We start from the raw sequence: 20,253 nt of genomic DNA, 5'->3' as shown, positions 1-20,253 counted from the left end.
GCTGGGGACGTAATATGATCAGCTGCAATTAGATCAGGGCGCTGGGGCGTATATTCGTACTGACTGTGCATTTACCAAAAGTCATAGGTTATGCCTAAGTGTAGCCTTTGACCCCTTGGCACCTGCTGCAGCCCAGAAGATGACCCAACGCGTGGTCTGCCATGCCAGAGCGAAGCGGAAATCAAATGCAACGGTCAAGTGAATTTGCGGCACCTGCGGCTGCCTCAGCTACTATCGCTCCTACTGCTACAAATAAAAAATATGGCTGCAAATTGATAATATGATTTCCGAGCAAGAAGTCCGACTGCATGCGGATATGCAAAATGTCAAAATGGGAAAAGTAAATATGCCCTAAAGCCAGTTTGTAAATCTGTAGCAAAATCTTATAAATGATTCGTTTCAAGGAATGACAACAATTTATAGAGATATATCATATTCTTATAATGATATATAATTTGAACTGATATATGATAATGATTTTATATATTTAGTTTATAGTTGGTTTTCGCTAAGGTTTATTTAATTTCAAAACAAATAAATATAAAGAATTCTTAATTTCAGCAATCGACAGGATTTAGTCAATAGAAATTCTAAGAAAATTTATTAATCGCTAGTAAAATATAACAAACAATTTATACAAATTTGTATTGTAGACATCTTTAATTTCATTTTGAAATCTATAGTCGATTTTTTTTTTTTGGCTTGCTGATCACCTAAAGTTTTATTTGGTCATGTGGCGCCCACGCGCTTTAAAAAATTTAAGAGTGTCCATATAAAATGTCATTTAACCCGAATACGCAGCATTAAAGAAACGTGGCAGCACGACATTCAATTTTTATGTCATTTTTTCAAATACAAAAAGTGCCATAATAAACATAAACAACATAGCCAACACGACACAAAGGTAGAAGCAGTGGCAAAGACAATGACAACGACAACGACGTCAACGATAAACATGCAATTCGGCGGCACACAGACGCAGACACCAAATCACAACAGCTGATAGTAAATGCAACAATTAAGGCGTCATGGGGGCGTGCCAGATGCGAAATTTTCGAAAATACCAAAGACTTTCGATCGAAACAGTTGAACGAGAGGAAAGTGCGTGAAATTAGCTGATGCATTTATGCGAAAATAGCGTCAAACTAAAACGGCTGGCAAAACAACCAAATGTCAACACACACACACACTCAGACACAGACACATTTACACAGAGGCACACATTGAAACACAAACAACGTGACAACAACTACCGCGACAACGTTCATTCATGCTGCACAAAATACAAAACGCGACGTTTTGGTAAATTTCTCAATTGCAGACAGCCAAAAGATACAAAGATACAAAAGTATCTACAGCTGAGAGAGCGCGCGTGCGAGTATTTGTTTTTATGCCGCATTTTAATTATTAGCTGCAGACATTTGCATGCTGTCATCGCGTATCAACTGTGTACATATGTATATGTATATATATATGTATCTATTAGATCCATATCGCAGCTTACATAGCTGTTAAATGTTTCCAATGACAGCCGCAAAACTATGCCAAAAATCAGCTCGAATCTCAAGCGCTGTTCTTTTATTTTTTTACGGCACACATGACGCATCCAATCGCGATACATATATATATATATAAACATATATGTATATAGATATATTGCATATAGTCTTATTCAGTGTGACATATACGCCTAAGTTTCTTTAGCTTGTCTCTTGTCAGCTGTGGCAAGTGAACGCCCCTCTCTCGCTTGGGTTTGCCGCAAATAATCTCTCGAGGTATCAAAATAATAATGATCTATCAATTGATATTTAATTGCAATAGGGGTGTCTTTGTGTGTGCGTGTGTGTGTGTATGTGTTAGTTATGCCATGCCCGCATTTCACATGACTGTCAGCCTTTTCGTTTTTCATTTTTCACTCACACACACACAAACACACGCACATAGACATAGTCAGCCGTTTTGGGGGCAATTGAAAATTGAAAATCGAATTGATCGGCCATATAAATCGGATGGCACTGCAGCCGGCCATTGCACAATAAATGTGATTCACTTGCCACTCGCTGCTACTCAAGTGGCATCGCCCGCCCATATATGGCCACCGCAACAGCAACACAATCGACTTCAACTTCCAGTTCGAGTTCGAGTTCGAGATCGAGTTAAAGTTGAAGTTGCGGCCGAGCGACCATATGGCACAACTTCAAAGCGAAATTTATTGCCTTTTGCATCTCTACGCGCACTCTCAAGTATTGCGCTTTGTTATCAAATTGTTCAATTTGCTGTCTGCCGGCATATTGAAGCAATTGTCTAATGCCACATGGCTGGCTGGCTGGCTGGCTGTCTGCCTGCCACTGCCGCTGCCGTTGCCGCTGCTGCTGCTGCTGCTGCTGCTCAGCTGCCACATATGAAGGCGGAGTCTGGCTGCTGATGCTGATGCTGCTGGTAGTCGCGTGCCATTCATGGAGATCGTGTGTGTGTGTGTGTGGAATATGAGCATGCAAAACACAATTTAATTACGAGCTTTTCAGCATTTTCAGCTATTTTTGTCAAAAATTGTTCGCAGCATTTGCTGCAAGTATGTGTGTGTATGTGTGTATCAAATGTCATGGAACATGAAGATGACGTAATCTATAGGGCAGTCCAATAGCCAGGCAAAGCAACAGCCACAGGCACAGGCACTTGAAAAATGCTAATTGAAGGCTGCAGATACTCAGATACATTTGTATCTTTGGAATTGCCATGTGCCATGTGCTGAGTCATTCGCTCGGTTTTGCAGTAGATATCAAGTTTAGCTATAGCTGCCGCCGCCATCTAGATGAGCGCATTTCTATGAATTCTCCGGTCGGTTTCTTAAAAGCAAAATACAACTTAAACCAAAATATAAATAAAAACTTGCTAATTGAGTGGCCCAGTCCACACCAAAACTCAACAAAAAGGTTCGCAAATGTTTGCACACACAAGAAATGCGACTGTTTAAAATACTATGCTCAACGCAAGAGCTTTTAACTAATAACTAACCATAGTTATTAATATTTGCATATATATTACTGTATATTTTGATAATGAAAACCAATTTGAGTTCAGATGAGGGGAGATCCATATATAAATATTTACATAATTCACTTATTCTACATTAAATGTGTGTTATTTTACAAATTATCCTATGTTATTTATAAGTTACCGTTCGATATCATATGCAACGTAAATTGTTAGTCTGAATTTTCCCCGCCCACTTTCCCTATCGGAGCCAGCCAACCATTAAGCCCAACAAAGTTTAGCTCACAAACTTTCGCTTGTCAACGTTTGACTGTTCATTGATCAGTGATCAGTGATCAGTGATCAATGATCAGCATCGATCAATGCCCTTTCAACATATAATAAATTTAGACAATGCCATTGTTTATACGCCTAGCCAATTGCTTCATTTTGCGGAACAGTTATTTAATGTTCAATCAAATGAAATGCAGCCAGCTCCTGGCCATAGTCAACTTCCGATTGCAGTGGGCAAACGCTTGGCTGCCTCTTGTTTTGGTAGCGCCCATAATGGCGACTTGGCCAACATGAAAACGCATAAACGTAAACAACATCAAATCAAAACAACCAACGGTCGCCATGACAAAAGATTTTAATTGAATCTGAAAAAAAAAACCCAATGCGACGTGCACAGTTACCCTGTTCCCCTCCCCCCTGTAACCAGTCTCAAACCCTCTCCCTCCCTCTATCTATAAGAGAGTGCGGGAATAGAGTAGAGGGTTTGCCAGCTGGGCCCACACGTTCCGCATAACAATTGTCAACAAATTTATGAGCACAACGTCAGCCCAACTACTCGCATATAAGCATTGGCTCTGGGCCCGGTTGGTATTGATATTAAATTAAAATTCAAAAGAGCTCATTGCGCACATTGTATATCTCTTGATTTGTTTTCCTCCATTTTTTTTTTTTTTTTTTACTCTTAATTTAAAAAATCGTAAATCGTAAAAAAAAAGAGAACTAAATTTGTTTACGCAGCATTTGATGAAGCGTTCGATCGCAGTGCAATTAAGCATTGCTTTGTTTGCATTTGGAGCCAAGTTAATACTGATTCTGTTCGATCCGCTGCGCAAACAACGCCCTAAAAATGCTTAAATAGAGAACGGCAAAGCATTCCACAAGACGGACGCTCAACAGGCTAGAAACCATTTCCAATCATCTAAATTTAGACGAAATGAAACACATTTCAAATTTTTCAACAACAACAACACCAAAAACTGTCGAGCGCTGAAAATCTAGCTGCGTGTATGTATCTGAAAGAGAAATGCCAAGTATATATATATATATATATACACATGATTCTGAAGCATACGTGCATATAAGTTTTCGTCTACATATATGTATACATTTATATATATATATATATATATATATATATATATATAGCTTTGTGACTGTATAAACATTTGTGCGCTTTAGTCCGTATAGCGGGTGTAGTCCGTACGTAATTTGATTTTTTTTCCTTTCTTTTTAAATGCACAACGCAAGATACACACAGAGTTTTTGTATCTATAAGATCGCGGCCGCTGCGTTGCGTACCCGAGATATAAAGAAAGAGCAACAACAGAATATCTGATAGCTGAGTTTTTGTTGTTGTGCTTATTTCGGCCAATGCGTGGGCTAGAAAAACACCTTTAAATAATTATTTGATTAGAGCTGCGATCCGTCGCCTTTGATGTGGACACACAATCATCTGCAGATACATCTGCAACTTGAAGATACAGATAGAGTGAGACACACAGATACAGGTAAAGATACAGATACAGATACAGATATAGATATACAGATGAAGAGGCCTTGCAGCTTATGAATCTTATGGAGCGTCAGACGTCATGCGGAAGATAGTCTCGAATTTATATTTAGTATATTTATACCTTATACACATCTCTCAGATACTACGTGCAGTTATGCTTGGACTGCCTCTCCGTAATCCGAACCCGAGCACACGGTGCACACCGTCGTCGTTGACGTCGTCTTTCCACAGTCTAGGCACACTTCAACTGTGCAAATTGCTCGGCATGCATCAAGATACAAATACGCTAGAAACGTGCTTCGACGGCATGTGTCATCTGTATCTAACAGATACAGATACAGATACAGATACAAATGCAGATACAGATACAGATACAGATATAATAAACGCCGATGCCGCTGTGAACAATATCTTCTTCAGCTTTATACTTTTTTCTGTTGGTTGTTCGCTTCTTAATTCTTTTTTTTTTTTTTTTTTGTAATTCTGTTGTGGTTTTCTTTTTTTTAGACATGAGTCACTACCCCCAACAAAAGTGAACAACGAAATTTATGTCAGCAGTGCCAAAAGCGACGAGCGAATGAAGACAATAAAAACAAGCGGCAAACGAAATAAATAAGAGATCCAAATGTAAAAGAGGCAAACGTAAGAGGCGAAAAATAACAAAAGCTAAGCCAAATGCTCACATATTTATGCAACATGTGTGTGTGTATGTGAGGGTGAAGGTATAACCGTGGGGGGCGCATTCAACAGATTTGTGCAGCTCAATGAGCGGCCAACAGGTTGCAACAGCTATGAATTCTATATTCTATATGTCAGGGGATTCCGAATATTCGCTTTTACAAATAATCAAATCGAGAAGAAAGCAATCTCAATGGCACATATAATAATAAAAATCATATTTCGATCCTTTCTGAGTAAACTAGCAGCTGAATCTGATGCGCACACAAGAAAAATTCCTGCAAAAATCTAGATATAATACGCATAGACCACAATTTGAAGAATGCTTAACCAGGATTCCTTTTACAACGAGGAAAGTCCGGTAAGCCCGTATTCATGCAACAGGCACTCAGCCACAAACTCGACAACAACAACGATGCGACGACAGCAATTGAAAATAGAGAAAGTAGCCAAAAACGACAGTAAAAAACGATGAAAAAAATCCAACGAAAACCAAAAACTTCTGGCAAAAAGTTGAAAAGTCGTAAGCCGTTCACAATGCGACCCACAGCCCAGGTCTGATGTTCGGGTGTGAGACCATAAGTTGGCCAAATAGTTCAAGCCACACGCCCACACTCCCACAGCTGTTGATAAGCGGGCGGGTGGGTGGTTGGCTGCAGCTCTTAGTAAGCAGCAAGCAGGTAAAAAATAAAACCAAAACCTAAAAAGAAAGAAAAAAATAAATTTTCTCGTAGCTGGTCCAACGAGTTTTACAAATTGTCAACGCTTTGCTTTTGGCAAACACAATTTGTAGACACAAAAACAAAACTAGTTTGCAGTGCTGCGAGTATCTACGTATCTGTGGCTGTATCTGTATCTGTGCAACATAATTTTGTCATTACCAAGAGGCGACACATACGACACACATATACATATATGCATATGGCCAACAGATGTTGGGCAAACAAAAACAACAACAACGACAGCAACAAATTGAAACCAAAGCAAGCGTTTGCGATTTGAGAAAACGAGCTGCAGCGTTGCCAACTTATGAGAATCAACAAATGAAGCTAGCTAGAAAGGTGGGTTACAAAGGTAACCAGATATGTGATTTCTATTTATATAAGATATCGATTTTCATAGTTCTTTTGTTTTTTATATGTATATGACGGAATTTATTCAAACTACTACCTAGTAATTAGTAATTGATATGCTTTTAATTATTTGTATAAATGTACTCGATCTTGGTTTGAATTTAGTTAGAAAATGCTTAGAACTACATGCGAAATGATTGCATTTAAATATTTTGATCGATGCTTTTCGTCTTTAATTTTGTTCATGATTTATCTAAGTAGAAAAATTTCCTTTCAAATTTCATTTACTTTTCACAAATCACTGTAATGTTAATTAAATTTAAAGTAATTTACTTAACATTAACGTAAAGTACTTTAATTATCGAAAAGTGATAATTATTATCGAGTTCAAATTTAATTTAATTTAACTAATTTAAATTTAAATTGATTTAAGACAAACTAATAGACTTTCAGTTCAAGCTAAAAACTGCTAAATATAACGAGAAATTAGTGCACTTGGCAACACTGACAAGCTGTGAGCATTCAGGTAGTCGTAGCACAGTTATGTTTTGTGTGATCCTGTATGCGTGTGCCACGCCCCCAGCGGCTGCTCTTGTTGTTTGTCGTTGTGTTGATTTTTCGGCGCTCATTGTTAATTTTCTTGAGACTATTTGCCGAGGCAAAGGCGTGGGCATGTGGCTGAGGCACTCAGTCAGGCGATATGTTTAAACAGGCGCGCCTCATTCAAATACAGTTGCACATTCAGATACGAATACAGATACAGCTACAGTCGGAACACTCGGAAGTGATCAAGGCTGCTGCAACTGTGTTGCATCTTCTCAAACAAGCGGGGGTCCCGTTGCAAGCTAACGAAGATGTAAGCAACAACATAACAAACAACAGCGAAAAAAGAGACAAGAGTGGACTCTTCAAAGAGCGTCCAAGAGAGCATGCAGACAGAAACGAACGGGCGCACAAAAAGGAAATAACTAAAAATAACAAACAACTGACGTCGACTGCGACTGCGACTGAGGCTGCGGCTACTACGTTGGCAGCGTTGACTTTGGGTTCTCCGGCAAGGTGGAATGAACTCAAGATCAGGGCACAGAGGCGACTTTAAATATAGAAAGAGAGAGAGAGCAACAAAGTTGCGCTTATTGGGGTAAAACCGATCTGGATCTATAATATATATACATATGTAAACATATAACTAAATAAGGAATAAATACTGGAGATCCACTCAAGTTCTTAGATCATACAGTTCGACTCGTGGTATATTTAAATTCATATAATTATATATTTATCCGATTGTATATATAACTTACCTTCGTCCAGCAGTCGCTCCACATGCGTGAAGACATTGGGAAATGCGGCCAACTGTTTGCGATCCTTCAGCAATTGTGCCAAATAGTCGGCAATGCTTTGTGTGCTCTGTTGTTGTTGCTGGGGCGTCATGTGCTGCGACTGTGGCACCACTTGCGTGGGCTGTTGTTGTTGCTGTTGCTGCTGCTGAGCAACGGCAGCGGCTGCGGCAGCCGCAACGGCAGCGGCGGCCTGTTGTTGCAATTGCTGTTGCACAACGGTCTTGTTCTCACAGACACTCATTTTGTTGTAGTATGTGTATATATTTCTATATGTGTGTGGGTGAGCGTGTTTTGTTTAAGCTTTTACAATTGTTTACTTAGTTGCACAATGCTCTTTTAATATATTTTTTGTTGCCGAGATTCTTTTATGATGCGTATTTAACTCTTTCGACTGTTTCTCTATGTTCGGGTTTTCGGGTATTGCACAATTGCTAAACAAAAGGCTATTATATATTTGTTGCTTTAACACTCTTTGATATCTTATTGCTTTTGAATGTTTCAATGTTACTGCAAAATGGAATAAACATAATTTTATTTTATTACAAGTTTAATTTTCAATAATAACAGAAACAGATTAAAAACAACTCCACCCAAAAAAAGTTTGAGAATTTCGAGAGAAACAAAACGAAAACACAACAACAACGTCAGCAGCACAGAAACAGCCAGAGAGGGAGAGCGCGCGAGAGAGAGAGAGCAAGTCTAAAATGAAGACTGAAAAAATTCCTCAACGCAGCAGCGCGGCTGCTTCAGATCGGTGATCGGCAAGAAGAAGAGAAGACAAACGGCGCAGTCGCCGTCTACGTTTTGCCAGTACACACACACAAACAGTACCCACACGTAGAGACACTTAAATTGTGTGAGTTTATGCATGCGTTTGTGTTTGTGAGCGTAATCGTGAGCAACGGAGATGAATGAAAGCAGAATGTCAAAATAGCTGCTTATTTGTTCGCTCTCTTTCGCACTCCCTCTCTTATTCTCATTCCGTGGCTGCAGCAGCCCCAAGAAGTAAAACAAAAAGAAATTATTTTTTATATGCAAATTAACATATTTCTTATTTGCAGGAAATTCGAAGTCCATATTTGAGTCTACGCACAATTGCACAAGTTTCGAATATTCGACGTGCTTATTGTAGCAAAGAATAGCAAACAATGATTTGGATTTTAGCTAAAAAGCTGAAAATTTCGCATGAAATATGCACAGTTTACTGTTGCTGCTGATTATGTTTTATTTGTTGTTGTTGCCCCTTTTATGAGTTTGTTGCTTTCAGTTTCACATCAATATTGTTTTCAAATTTGCATACATTTGCATTTGTTGTACACTGCGTTCATTAACTAATAAAGAATTCCTTTTCTTATATATATATATTTGTTTATTTAAAAATGTATTCGAGTCGGGTAAAAGGAAAACGCACGGATCTCGCCTCTACTTGAACGATTCTTCCTACTTCTAAAACTGAACCGCACGCAAAGACAGAGAAAAAGAAACTGAACGCAAAGCGTATTGACGAAGAAAATGAAATGAGGAGAGCCAGCATGCCATTTTGAGTATAACAGCAACTTAACAGCAGTGAAGATCGTTTAACAGCGTTGCCACAGTTAACACGCTGCGCAGCTGTTTGCTTTAATTGAGAAATATTGCTTAAAATTACAAGTTTTCAATAAATATAGAACTAAATACATTGAAATTGCTTAAATAAAATATATTCCTGTTTATCTTAGGGCTTTTGATGAGCGAGGAATGGATCGTGAGCATTATAATAAATAATATTGTGTTATGTGGCAGCGCTAAATCTATCAATCATGCACTGTTAACAGCAGCCATCTCTCTCGCACTCGCTTGTTAAGCCTATTTGGCGCGTTGGCGTCAATTTGAATTATGAAAACACTCTGAGAGCGGAGGCATTAATTACGTACGGAAATTGTTAGAAGGCAACGACTGTGATCGCTTAGAATCAACTACAGCGCTTTGTTAGATATGTGGGCATTTGGCCAAAAGCCTATGCAAATTACCAAACGTACCAAATGGAAATTGGCCGGGCCAAAATGCCAAATGTTGGTGTTAAAACTTGCCTTTGAGCCAAAATGCTCAAAATAGTTAAAATGTATGTGGGAAAATTGGAATTCGCATGCGATGCCAGCGACGCACCATATAAGTGTCCCTGGACAGCAACAACTTTTACTTTCCATTGCAAATGCGTTTCAGTGCTAGGCATTTCAGTACGTTTTTTTTTTTTTTTTCTTAAATTTTTTCTTTACGCCTGGCTTCCGTGTATTCCGCAAAAAGCCATCAGCAACAGCGACCGCTTTACACATACACAGCACCCGCATGCACTTAAAAAGAGACGTGAAAGTTTTCAATCAATGGAAGTGGAAAGCAGGCGCCCACCATCGACCTGGCCAACCACTCGCTGTGGTGCACCTTGGCATGGTCATGTGAGTGCGAGTGTGTAGGCCGATCAAACTGATATCTATATATGTATATATATATATATACGCATACATACAGTCACATTTATACATTTTATTGCCATTGAATATGTGTCAGAGATTTAAGCATTGTATTATTATGGTTGTTCGATTTAATGCCCAGCAAAGCCTATTTTGATGCTGACACCCACACACCCAAACACACACACACAAACATATAATATCTACATAGATCCTCTGAGATAAACAAGTTGGTTAAAAAAGCAACACATCATTTCATTCGTGGGCTGCTAAGCTTTAGGGCTTTGCGTATAGGCCATTTCTGGTAGCACTTTCAATTTTGAACAAATGTTGCATGACGATTTCGTCACTGACACTGATTGCCACACGAAGCTGTTAAAGAGCCACACACACGTTAGCCAAGCCTCAGCCCAAGCCATGCACTTTGACTTGAGTTATTAGATTTCGCATGCGAACAAAATTGCATTTAAAATGCAGATCAAATATTCCAGTCACTCTAGACTAGCCGGGGCTAAAAGCCCAGTGGCAGAGTTAACATCGTTTTACGCAGTTTTACGCTTCAATAGAAGAGCTCACAGTGCACAGTGTGGCAAGTGTGCGAGAGCTTGACACGAATTGTGCAGTGGTAATAACGATGTATAAGAATCAAACAAACTTGGTATATATTATAATTATGAATATTAAATATAGTTGTATATATTCATAAATCTTTTCTCAGCACCTTAAATATTCATATGACTTTCATCAGTTTCAGTCCACTGTGCGCTGAATTGCCCACAGCACACGTCAGTGGCCATATTTCACACTCAACTTGATGTGCAGCATCCCAGTCGTCCAGCCGCCTCCCTTATGCATGCCCACTTTTTGTGCCTATTGTGACCTAATGGCTGGCTGCTGTGGGTGTGGATGTGGCTGTTGCTCCATCTGCTCCTGCTACCGCTGCTGACAAAATGATGCACTTGCTGTCTGTATGGTCGATTCACACGCTTTGTATAATTATGAGCGGTATGCTTATTGAAAGGCAACCGGACTTTATTAGCCTTTTCATTAAGCCAAAAACTGTTGCGAGGACTTGTCAGCACGGATTGAATGAATATGCATGCCCACTTTTTGTGCCTATTGTGACCTAATGGGTGGCTGCTGTGGGTGTGGATGAGGCTGTTGATCCACCTGCTCCTGCTACCACTGCTGACAAAATGATGCACTTGCTGTCTGTATGGTCGATTCACACGCTTTGTAAAATTATGAGCGGTATGCTTATTGAAAGGCAACCGGACTTTATTAGCCTTTTCATTAAGCCAAAAACTGTTGCGAAGACTTGTCAGCACGGATTGAATGAATATGCATGCCCACTTTTTGTGCCTATTGTGACCTAATGGGTGGCTGCTGTGGGTGTGGATGTGGCTGTTGCTCCACCTGCTCCTGCTACCACTGCTGACAAAATGATGCACTTGCTGTCTGTGTGCACACGCTTTGTATAATTATTAGCGGTATGCTTATTGAAAGGCAACCGGACTTTATTAGCCTTTTCCTTAAGCCAACAACTGTTGCGTGGGCGTGTCAGCACGGATTGAATGAAATGAACCCGCAAACATGGTTGACACACGATTCTAGTTGAATCGCATGAATATGATTTACACAGTAGTTAATTCATGCATCTTGTTTATGATTTTACTTGATAAAACAGACTTCAATATATATAAGGTAATGAATCTCTTAGTGAACAAATTTAGTAATGTAGTAATATATATCCAAATTAAATATTCTATCCTTGAATATGATAGGAAAGTAAAGTATATTTGAGTTGTTCATATATTTCTAAAACAAAATTTGATAATTCCGTTTTAACAGTTTCAGTCTTAATCGAATTAGTTTAACTATTAAATTTTTTCTATTCAACTAAATCTAAAATTTGTACTTTTTCAATACACTTGTTAATATCTATCTAATGTATCTTTTCACATAATCATTCAATATCAATGAAAAGAAAATACTAATTTTGTGTGTTTTTAATGGCAGACGTTTGTTATCCAATCCTATCAAAATAGTGTCTATCTATAAATTTTTTAAAGTTTTATTTTACAAATGGAAATTAAGTTTTCAAGATTTTACAGTATTTTTATGTACATATGAATTTTATAGAATAAATTATAGATAAAAATGAATGAATCTGTATTGAATTTTGATATTATTTTATTTACATAAATATTTACATATGTACATATACATAAATATATTCAATTTCATTTGTAAATTTCATTCAATTTCATTTGATTGAAAATAGTTGTCATTTGCTTTGAGTTTTTTGCCATTTTTGCCCACTGTATCATTTAATTTGGCAATGGCTCGCCTCAGTGGCCATATTTCAGGGCTACTTTGTATGCGACATCCTTCATAATGCATGCACACGTTGTAGGCCTATCCCTGGACTGAGGACTGCTGCATGGATGCTGTCCGCATTAAGTGATACACCTGCACAGTATGCCAGGTACGCCCGCCATGCCACATCTATGACTTTGTATAATTAGTAGCGGCATGTTGGCTAAAAGCGCAACTCGCCTCTATTGGGGCTTTTATTACGCGAACAACTGTTGCGTGGGCGCCAGCATTGAGTGAGCCAAACGAAACAAGCCACTACACCCACACACACTTACACACACACACACACACACACTATGCTCACCTGTCAACTGCCAACTGCTCTGGACAGGCAGTCGCAAGAATTGAGCTTTTAAATTTTCAACTGGCTGACTATGAATGAGATGTTCACTGAAGAATAATCAACTAATGAATCAGAGGCGGTTAGATAACGCCTGTTGATGATATTGTTAACTTAGCCAGGCAGATGATTCATATTATTAACATAGGCATTGCTTATGTATATACATTTATGTATTTATTTATGTATCATATATAGATATCACATATGAAAAGAGGGAAACATGTGAACTAGTTTTATGTAGTAGATTTTTAATTATTATAAATTACTATAAAATTTTGATCTGAAAATCTGTATTAAATTTTATCTATTCATTAATAACGTTTTTAATTACTGTATACTAATTTTATTAAAGAACCGAGAGCAGCGACAAATTGAAACACCTGACTTTTCATTCATAAATGATAGTTGGATTTTATGCCCTGTACTTATTGCAGTGCACTTAAAAGGTATATAAGTGCAGAACACCTAAATGGAGTATGTGATGAAAGTATGCCTAAGAGCCAAAATAGGACAAAAATAAAACAGTGGGAGAGAAAGAGAGAGGGATATATAGTGAATTAGAGCCAGACATATAAAATAATAGAGAAGAGAGATAAAGAAGCTGTAAAGATAGATCGAAACATTTTCGAGATATATTTCCAATATAAATTTAATATTTCAATATAAATTTAACCTGCTATTTTATATACTAATAACAATTTCATTGACCGAGTTTAAGTATCTCTTACAAACTTGTACAATTGACTTTTAACCTATTCATTCCCCTGCCAACAAAGAAAACACAGATTCCGTTCAAACTTTTCAGCTCAACTCAACTTGCAGTAAAAGTTTTGGCAGCTAAACTTTCTGAAAACGTTTACAGTTTACTCTAAGTAAAGAGAATGTTAAATGAATAATCCACAAGTGGCCTAAAGTACTCAGAAATTTGGTTTATCGAAAATTTTGATATTTACAGGGTATCTGCGAGTCGTGTGGCTGCAGCAGAGGCCCCTTCATTTAGCATGCTGGCGGAATTTGTGCATTCATGAATGAAGCTTCTCGACTGCTACTAGCTCCCGCATCAGCATTAGCATTAGCATGAGCATTAGCCGATTTCATTCACAAGCTCTGCTTGGCTGGCTTAGCTGTGGCAAGTGCTGCCTCGCAGGCGTCGCGTCGGTTGCATGCAGCCAACTGATGTGGGCGGAGGGGGCGTGTGCGCAGTTTTGTCGCCCACGCCCAGGCTTGGACGGAATATAAAAACTAGTATTAATTTGTTGTTGGCTTTCTGGCTGTCTGTCTGTCTGGCCGGCTGCTTCGATTAGGCAGCGCATTAATTTCTTGATGCCGTCTTTTGGACAGCGATTGGCTCAGCCTGGGTGAAGCGGGTGTCGTGGGTTAAACGAGTTTTATTAGAAAATTGTTTACAGCTCTTCAATGCTATTTCAATTGATGGCCGCATTCGCTGTGGGCGCCAACAAGACGACGCACTGAACGTTGCGCAATTGGTAAAGGCCTGGACGGAACGGGGCTGCCAAACTGTTACAGTTTGAGCTCCACTGAGCGCTGAATAAACTGGAACAATTTAATATACTTTCAAAAACAAAAAACAAGAAAAATCGCATTGGCCATATTCGGCACAGCTTGCCAAATACTTTGTTAAAGTCTGCCCGACACAATAAAAATATATGAGAAACAAACAGCGCACAAATAAGGCATCCGGCACATCCGTGTGGGCGTTGCAACGCCTTTTGGGTTGAATTATTTGTGAAATGAAGCCAGAGTCATGCACATCTCTCTCTACATTATATATGTATGTATATATTATGGTATATATTTATATTCTTGTATACCTATATAAAAAGCACATGATTTTAAAATTAAGGCTAAAGCATTAACGCATAAACTTCTTGGCCTGATCCCGATTGATCTGCTTGAAGACGCGCTGCTTGTGGCCGCCGCCCCGCTCGTTCATCTGTTTGTAGTAGCCAAAGCCACCGCCGCCCACTCGCTTCTCGGGCCGCTCGCGCTTGGCAGCGCCCACTTTGAGGTCAACCACTGGCGGCACCAGAAAGCCAAAGCTCTTGGCCACCGCCTGCAAGTCCAGCGTGTTCACGTTGAATATCTGTTTCAGCTGATGCGAATCATAGGCGCGCACATACGACTTGAACGCCTCCTTGGCGGACTGATTGAGGAAGTAGTTTTTCGATATCAATTTCTCCAGCTGTGAAGAGAGAGAGCACATGAATATACACATATATATATTTCTCTATAGCTATTGCTCCCACCTGCAGCTGTATGTCAGCAATCTTTTGCCAGGAGAACTCAAATTCATTGAGCGGCACCTTGGCTGCTTTCAGATAGCGCAAGAAGCCCAATTCCTCGGGCCGTAGCATCAGCAAAGCATGTCCCGAAGTGCCAGAGCCGCGAGCCGTACGACCCACACGATGAATGTACTCGCGCGGATCATCTGGCGGATCGTATTGCACAATCCAATCGACTTGCGGTATGTCCAGGCCACGCGCCGCCACATCTGTGCAGAGCAGAATGCCCGACTCGGCATTGCAGAACTGAAAGAAGGTCGTCGTCCGTTTCGTTTGCTTTTGCTTGCCATGTATGGATGTGACCGGCAGATCGATGTAGTTGAAGAGCTCGTGATGGTACTTGACCGACATGCATGAGGAGAAGAAGACCATGACCTTCTTCTTGCGATTCTTTTTGAGGAACGTAAAGAGCACCAGCAAACGCTTCTCGGACGGACAGACAATGTAGCCTTGCTCAAGTCCCTCGACGGTGGCCGTCTCCTGGTTATCATGCACGCCCACATAGATGGGCTCCTTCTTGAGCGCCAGCTTGGACAGCGCATCAATACGCTCCGTCTGTGTGGCCGAGAATAACATAGTCTGGCGGCGTTCTAAAGAAATAACAACAATAATTAAATTTGAGTCCTCACCAAGTAATATTCTTCTCTTACTTGGCAGCAGATTGATGATCTGCTTGAGTTCCTCTTCAAAACCAATCTCCAGTATCCGATCCACCTCATCGATAATCAGACATTGCAAGTTTTTGTACAGGAAATCCGGAGAGTTCTGCAAATGATCCAACAGACGTCCTGGCGTAGCCACGAGAATATTGATGCCTTTGCTCAGCTTCTCGCTCTCCACCTGACGATTTGAGCCACCCATGACTAAGCCGTAGGTATGATGATGATGTGCCATCAGCTCCTTGAGCACACCGAACGTCTGCATGGACAACTCGCGTGTGGGCGAGATGATAATGACGCCCGTACCATTGCGTGGCATAAACCTCAACTTATTGATCAACTCCACGGCGGGTATAAGGAAAGCGAGGGTTTTGCCTGAGCCAGTCTGGGCAGCACCCACCAAATCTCGGCCCTTGAGCAGCGGCGTCAAGGACTTGGCCTGGATTTCGGTCATCTCAGAGAAGCCCATCTCTTCGATGGCACGCAACGTGGCCTCAGAGACGGCGCCCTTGAGCGAGGCAAAGGTCCGATCATCCGAATCCCGATGATCCAATGCCGCCAAAGACGATTCCACAGTGAAGGGTACATCTTCCTCAGTAGCTTTGTCATTTGCTGTGGCCGTCTTTTTAGCTGCTTTAGGCTGTAACTTGGATTTCTTGGCCGGCACAGGCTCATCCTCCTCACCCGCTTCGGCTGAGTCTGCAGCTGTAAATATTACGACAGGATTAATGAGGATCTCATTTAAAGTAATCTTAAGCTACAATATAAGAGTTTCAGTTTATTTTTTGGGTATCTCATGCCTGCAATTGGCAACATTAACTCGCTGCTCCAGAGCAAATCGAATTCGCCTTTGAATCATCCTTAAATATGGAATTCTAATAATATCTATATGTAATATACCTTCGCTATCTATCTCCTCGTCGTCCTCATCATCCTCTGCTTCACTACCGCTCACCGGGCTCTCATCTTCTTCTTCTGATTCCGACTCTGAATCGGAGTTTGCGACCTCAATTTGTGGCTTCTTTTTCTGCTGCTTGCGCTTCTTGCCTTTGCTTTGCGGCTGCTGTAGGGAATCATCTTCCAAGTCATCTATTAAGTATAAAATGTTTTAAACTTATATATCAATACTATCGCTATCACACACCTTCTTCAGGCTCCACAGGCCGCTTTTGTTTCTTCGGCTTGTTTTTTCCAGCCTTCCCGACTGGGGGCTCCGGCGCTGACTGCTTCCCTTCGCTTTTCTTCAACTCTTCTGTTTATAAAATGTTTTGAATGTATACATATATAAAATAAAATGCTGTCGTTTTTCACACACCTTCTTCAGGCTCCACAGGCCGCTTTTGTTTCTTCGGCTTGTTTTTTCCAGCCTTTCCGACTGGGGGCTCCGGCGCTGACTGCTTCGCTTCACTCTTTTCCAACGCTTCTGTTTATAAAATGTTTTTAATGTATACATATATAGATTAAAGTGCTGTATTTTTCACAGACCTTCTTCAGGCTCCACAGGTCGTTTCTGTTTCTTCGGCTTGTTTTTGGCAGCCTTTTCGACTGGCGGTTCCGGTGCAGCCTGATTCGCTTTACCCTTTTTCTGTGAGAGCTCCTTCTTCATTTTCTCACGCTTGACGATTTTTTTCATTAGGAGTTTTTCCCGGATCGACATTTTAAGGAATTGCGGTATGAAAACACAACTTGGAATAAAACAAACGCGCACGTGTTGAGGGCCACGATATTGCCATTCACATGTAATAGCTAAAAATCCACAAACAGCTGGGCGTAGTTAAATCGATATACATATACTCGATAAAAATAAATATATTCCCGTATGCCACTTATAAATTGCGATTATCTTTAATATTTATTTCAAATGTAATTTGTGAAATTATTAATTTGATTTTTATTATTACTAACCAATTCTGTGAAAATTATTAACTTCAGTTAAATATTCTCACTGACCAGTCAGTGATATTCTTCAAATTTTATTGTCTATTTTTGAGCGAGTTGGCATGTCTACATTTTCACAGTCACAGCGAACAAGTAATTGGCATACAAACGCCACCTTGATGGAAATTTCTATAAACGTTTTTATTTTCATTTTGTACAGTTTGTTTATTTTATATTTGCAGCATTTTGTGAACAGATATACGGAATTCGTACGCAGTCTCTAGATAACCATGCTGGGACTGCAATCCTACGGCAGCTCATCCGAGAATGACTCGGACAACGAACAAAGCGAGGAAGCTGCCAAAGAGTTGACCGCGCATTTGCAGCCCGTGGACAAAACCCATTCGTTGTCCACAACGTTGGCCGTTTGTGCAGCGCCCGACGTCGTGCCAATGGGAACAGCAGCCGTGCCACGTACGCTGGATCCCACGCTCAAGGAAGTCGCCTACAATCCACGGTACGAAGAAATGTACGCGCCCGTCCAGGGTCCAGAGCATCCCAACTTGACAATGCAGCAACGGGCGCCGCGCAACACGCTAGCTGGCTATGTCGAGAAGGCACATATAAATGCATTTGAATTTGAGAACCAGCGACGCACTTTCCACACCTACGGCTATGCCTTGGATCCCACGGTGGACAACGAAGCCGACGGTCAGTCTTTTGTGGGTGATCTCCAGTCCGCCTACGATGACAATGGCAAAACGGTCTTCGAGTCGCCAAAGCCAAAGAAGATGCGCAAACAGGAGAAGAACGATAATCCAGAGGACGTAGAAGGCTTTCTCGGACCATGGGGAAAGTACGAGAACGAGATAAGCGTGGCCAAACCCAACGAACAGGAGCGAGCCGAGCTGGACGAACTGCTCTCCAAGAGACACAAACGAGGACGCATACCCGAGGACAAGCCACTAGAAGAGAAGTCTACGCTGCACAGTAAGCTTGGAACATTGATATGAATATAATCTATAAATGTATATTTCATAATTTCTTTCCCCACAGTCAAGGATGCCTACGATTACCAGGGCCGCTCGTATCTGCATGCGCCACACGATTTGGGTATCAATTTGCGCTCGAATGCGCCGCCACCGAAATGTTTTCTGCCCAAGGCCCATATACACACCTGGACGGGCCACAACAAGGGCATCTCCTCCATTCGCTGGTTTCCCAAGACGGCACATTTGTTACTCTCCGGCTCCATGGACTGCCGCGTCAAGCTGTGGGAGGTGTATGGCGATCGACGATGCGTACGCACCTTCTCCGGCCATCGGCAGGCCATCAAGGATATTGCCTGGAACAACAAGGGCTCACACTTTCTGTCCGCCTCGTATGATCGCTACATAAAGCTCTGGGATGCGGAGACGGGCGATGTTGTGTCGCGCTTTACCACACGCAAAATGCCGTTTTGCGTTAAGTTTCATCCGGACAACAGCAAGCAGCATCTCTTCGTGGCCGGCACCTCGGACAAAAAGATCATTTGTGTAAGTGTGAATCCATCCAGAATGATTAGAGCTAAACTAAAGCTTAATCTCTTCCATAGTGGGACATACGGAGTGGCGACATTGTTCAGGAATACGATCGTCATTTGGGCTCTGTCAGCACCATTACCTTTGTGGACGATAATCGGAGATTCGTGACCACGTCGGACGACAAGTCAATGCGCATTTGGGAGTGGGATATACCTGTGGACATGAAGTACATTGCCGATCCAACGATGCATTCCATGCCAGCAGTCACCTTGGCGCCCAATGGCAAATGGATGGCCTGTCAATCGCTGGACAACAAAATCGTGATATTCTCCGCCCTCAATCGTTTCAAGATGAATCGGAAAAAGACATTCACCGGCCACATGGTCTCCGGCTATGCCTGCCAGCTGGACTTCTCGCCGGACATGAGCTATGTGGTGTCGGGCGATGGCGATGGCAAGTGCTACATATGGGACTGGAAGACGACGAAAATGTACAAGAAATGGCAGGCGCACGATGGCGTCTGCATCAGTGCCCTGTGGCATCCGCACGAAGCCAGCAAATTGGTTACCGCCGGCTGGGATGGTCTCATTAAATATTGGGATTAAATTACAGAAATAGAAAAAATAATTGATAAGCACAAAAAGTAAAATATTAAATGATTAAATGAGCTAGAACTTCTGAATTTTAACAGTTTTGTTTACATTTGCTTCTGCAGTGCAGTGGCTGCCAAACTGTTGTGCATGGGTTGCTTTGAAAAGAAGTTTAATAGAAAACATATTTGTTTTGCTATTTTTAATTATAAATACATATCAGAATAAATAAATAAACATAAAAACTTACAAAGGTA

General features: G+C 40.8%; 4 protein-coding genes across 14 annotated transcripts in view; 2 read left to right on the top strand and 2 right to left on the bottom strand.

The window, feature by feature from the left end:
- Nucleotides 1–9,371, bottom strand: part of LOC6574826 (protein held out wings) — a 36,345-nt gene extending 26,974 nt beyond the window's left edge. For 5 of the 8 annotated variants that reach the window (XM_032727953.2, XM_002000818.4, XM_032727965.2 and 2 more), the window contains exons 1-2: nucleotides 9,175–9,362; nucleotides 7,836–8,381 (exon numbers count right to left, since the gene is read on the bottom strand). In XM_032727953.2, the coding sequence (XP_032583844.1) occupies nucleotides 7,836–8,115 (280 nt within the window). In that variant the 5' untranslated portion in view covers nucleotides 8,116–8,381; nucleotides 9,175–9,362. Of the gene's footprint in view, nucleotides 1–7,835; nucleotides 8,382–9,174 lie in introns of all 8 variants that reach the window. The other 3 variants (XM_015167668.3, XM_015167669.3, XM_032727950.2) reach the window with 3 other exon arrangements.
- A 5,463-nt stretch (nucleotides 9,372–14,834) lies between these two features.
- On the bottom strand, nucleotides 14,835–17,750 carry LOC6574825 (probable ATP-dependent RNA helicase pitchoune). Of its 4 annotated transcripts, XM_002000817.4 has the most exons (7): nucleotides 17,491–17,749; nucleotides 17,321–17,428; nucleotides 17,150–17,257; nucleotides 16,906–17,094; nucleotides 15,997–16,710; nucleotides 15,311–15,936; nucleotides 14,835–15,246 (listed from the first exon to the last, which is right to left on the bottom strand). In XM_002000817.4, exons 1-7 carry the CDS (start codon nucleotides 17,660–17,662, stop codon nucleotides 14,917–14,919), a joined length of 2,247 nt encoding a protein of 748 aa, XP_002000853.1. In that variant the 5' UTR covers nucleotides 17,663–17,749; the 3' UTR covers nucleotides 14,835–14,916. The 4 variants fall into 4 exon arrangements, with proteins under 4 accessions (XP_002000853.1, XP_015023150.1, XP_015023151.1 ...); XM_015167664.3 differs by lacking the exon at nucleotides 17,150–17,257 and having other exon boundaries at nucleotides 17,491–17,750; XM_015167665.3 differs by lacking the exon at nucleotides 17,321–17,428 and having other exon boundaries at nucleotides 17,491–17,750.
- Nucleotides 17,751–18,036: 286 nt separating this feature from the next.
- On the top strand, nucleotides 18,037–20,094 carry LOC6574824 (pre-mRNA-processing factor 17). Its single transcript, XM_002000816.4, has 3 exons — nucleotides 18,037–18,873; nucleotides 18,940–19,418; nucleotides 19,478–20,094. Exons 1-3 carry the CDS (start codon nucleotides 18,174–18,176, stop codon nucleotides 20,009–20,011), a joined length of 1,713 nt encoding a protein of 570 aa, XP_002000852.1. The 5' UTR covers nucleotides 18,037–18,173; the 3' UTR covers nucleotides 20,012–20,094.
- Nucleotides 18,063–18,167, top strand: LOC116804061. The gene has a single exon (XM_032729690.2). It carries the CDS (start codon nucleotides 18,063–18,065, stop codon nucleotides 18,165–18,167), a length of 105 nt encoding a protein of 34 aa, XP_032585581.1.
- Nucleotides 20,095–20,253: the final 159 nt, after the last annotated feature.

This window comes from Drosophila mojavensis, unplaced genomic scaffold (assembly GCF_018153725.1).
Source record: "Drosophila mojavensis isolate 15081-1352.22 unplaced genomic scaffold, ASM1815372v1 contig_231, whole genome shotgun sequence".
Taxonomy (NCBI): Eukaryota; Metazoa; Arthropoda; class Insecta; order Diptera; family Drosophilidae; genus Drosophila; species Drosophila mojavensis.
The sequence above is the reverse complement of the archived record's forward strand: the minus strand, read 5'-3'. Positions and strand labels throughout refer to the sequence as shown.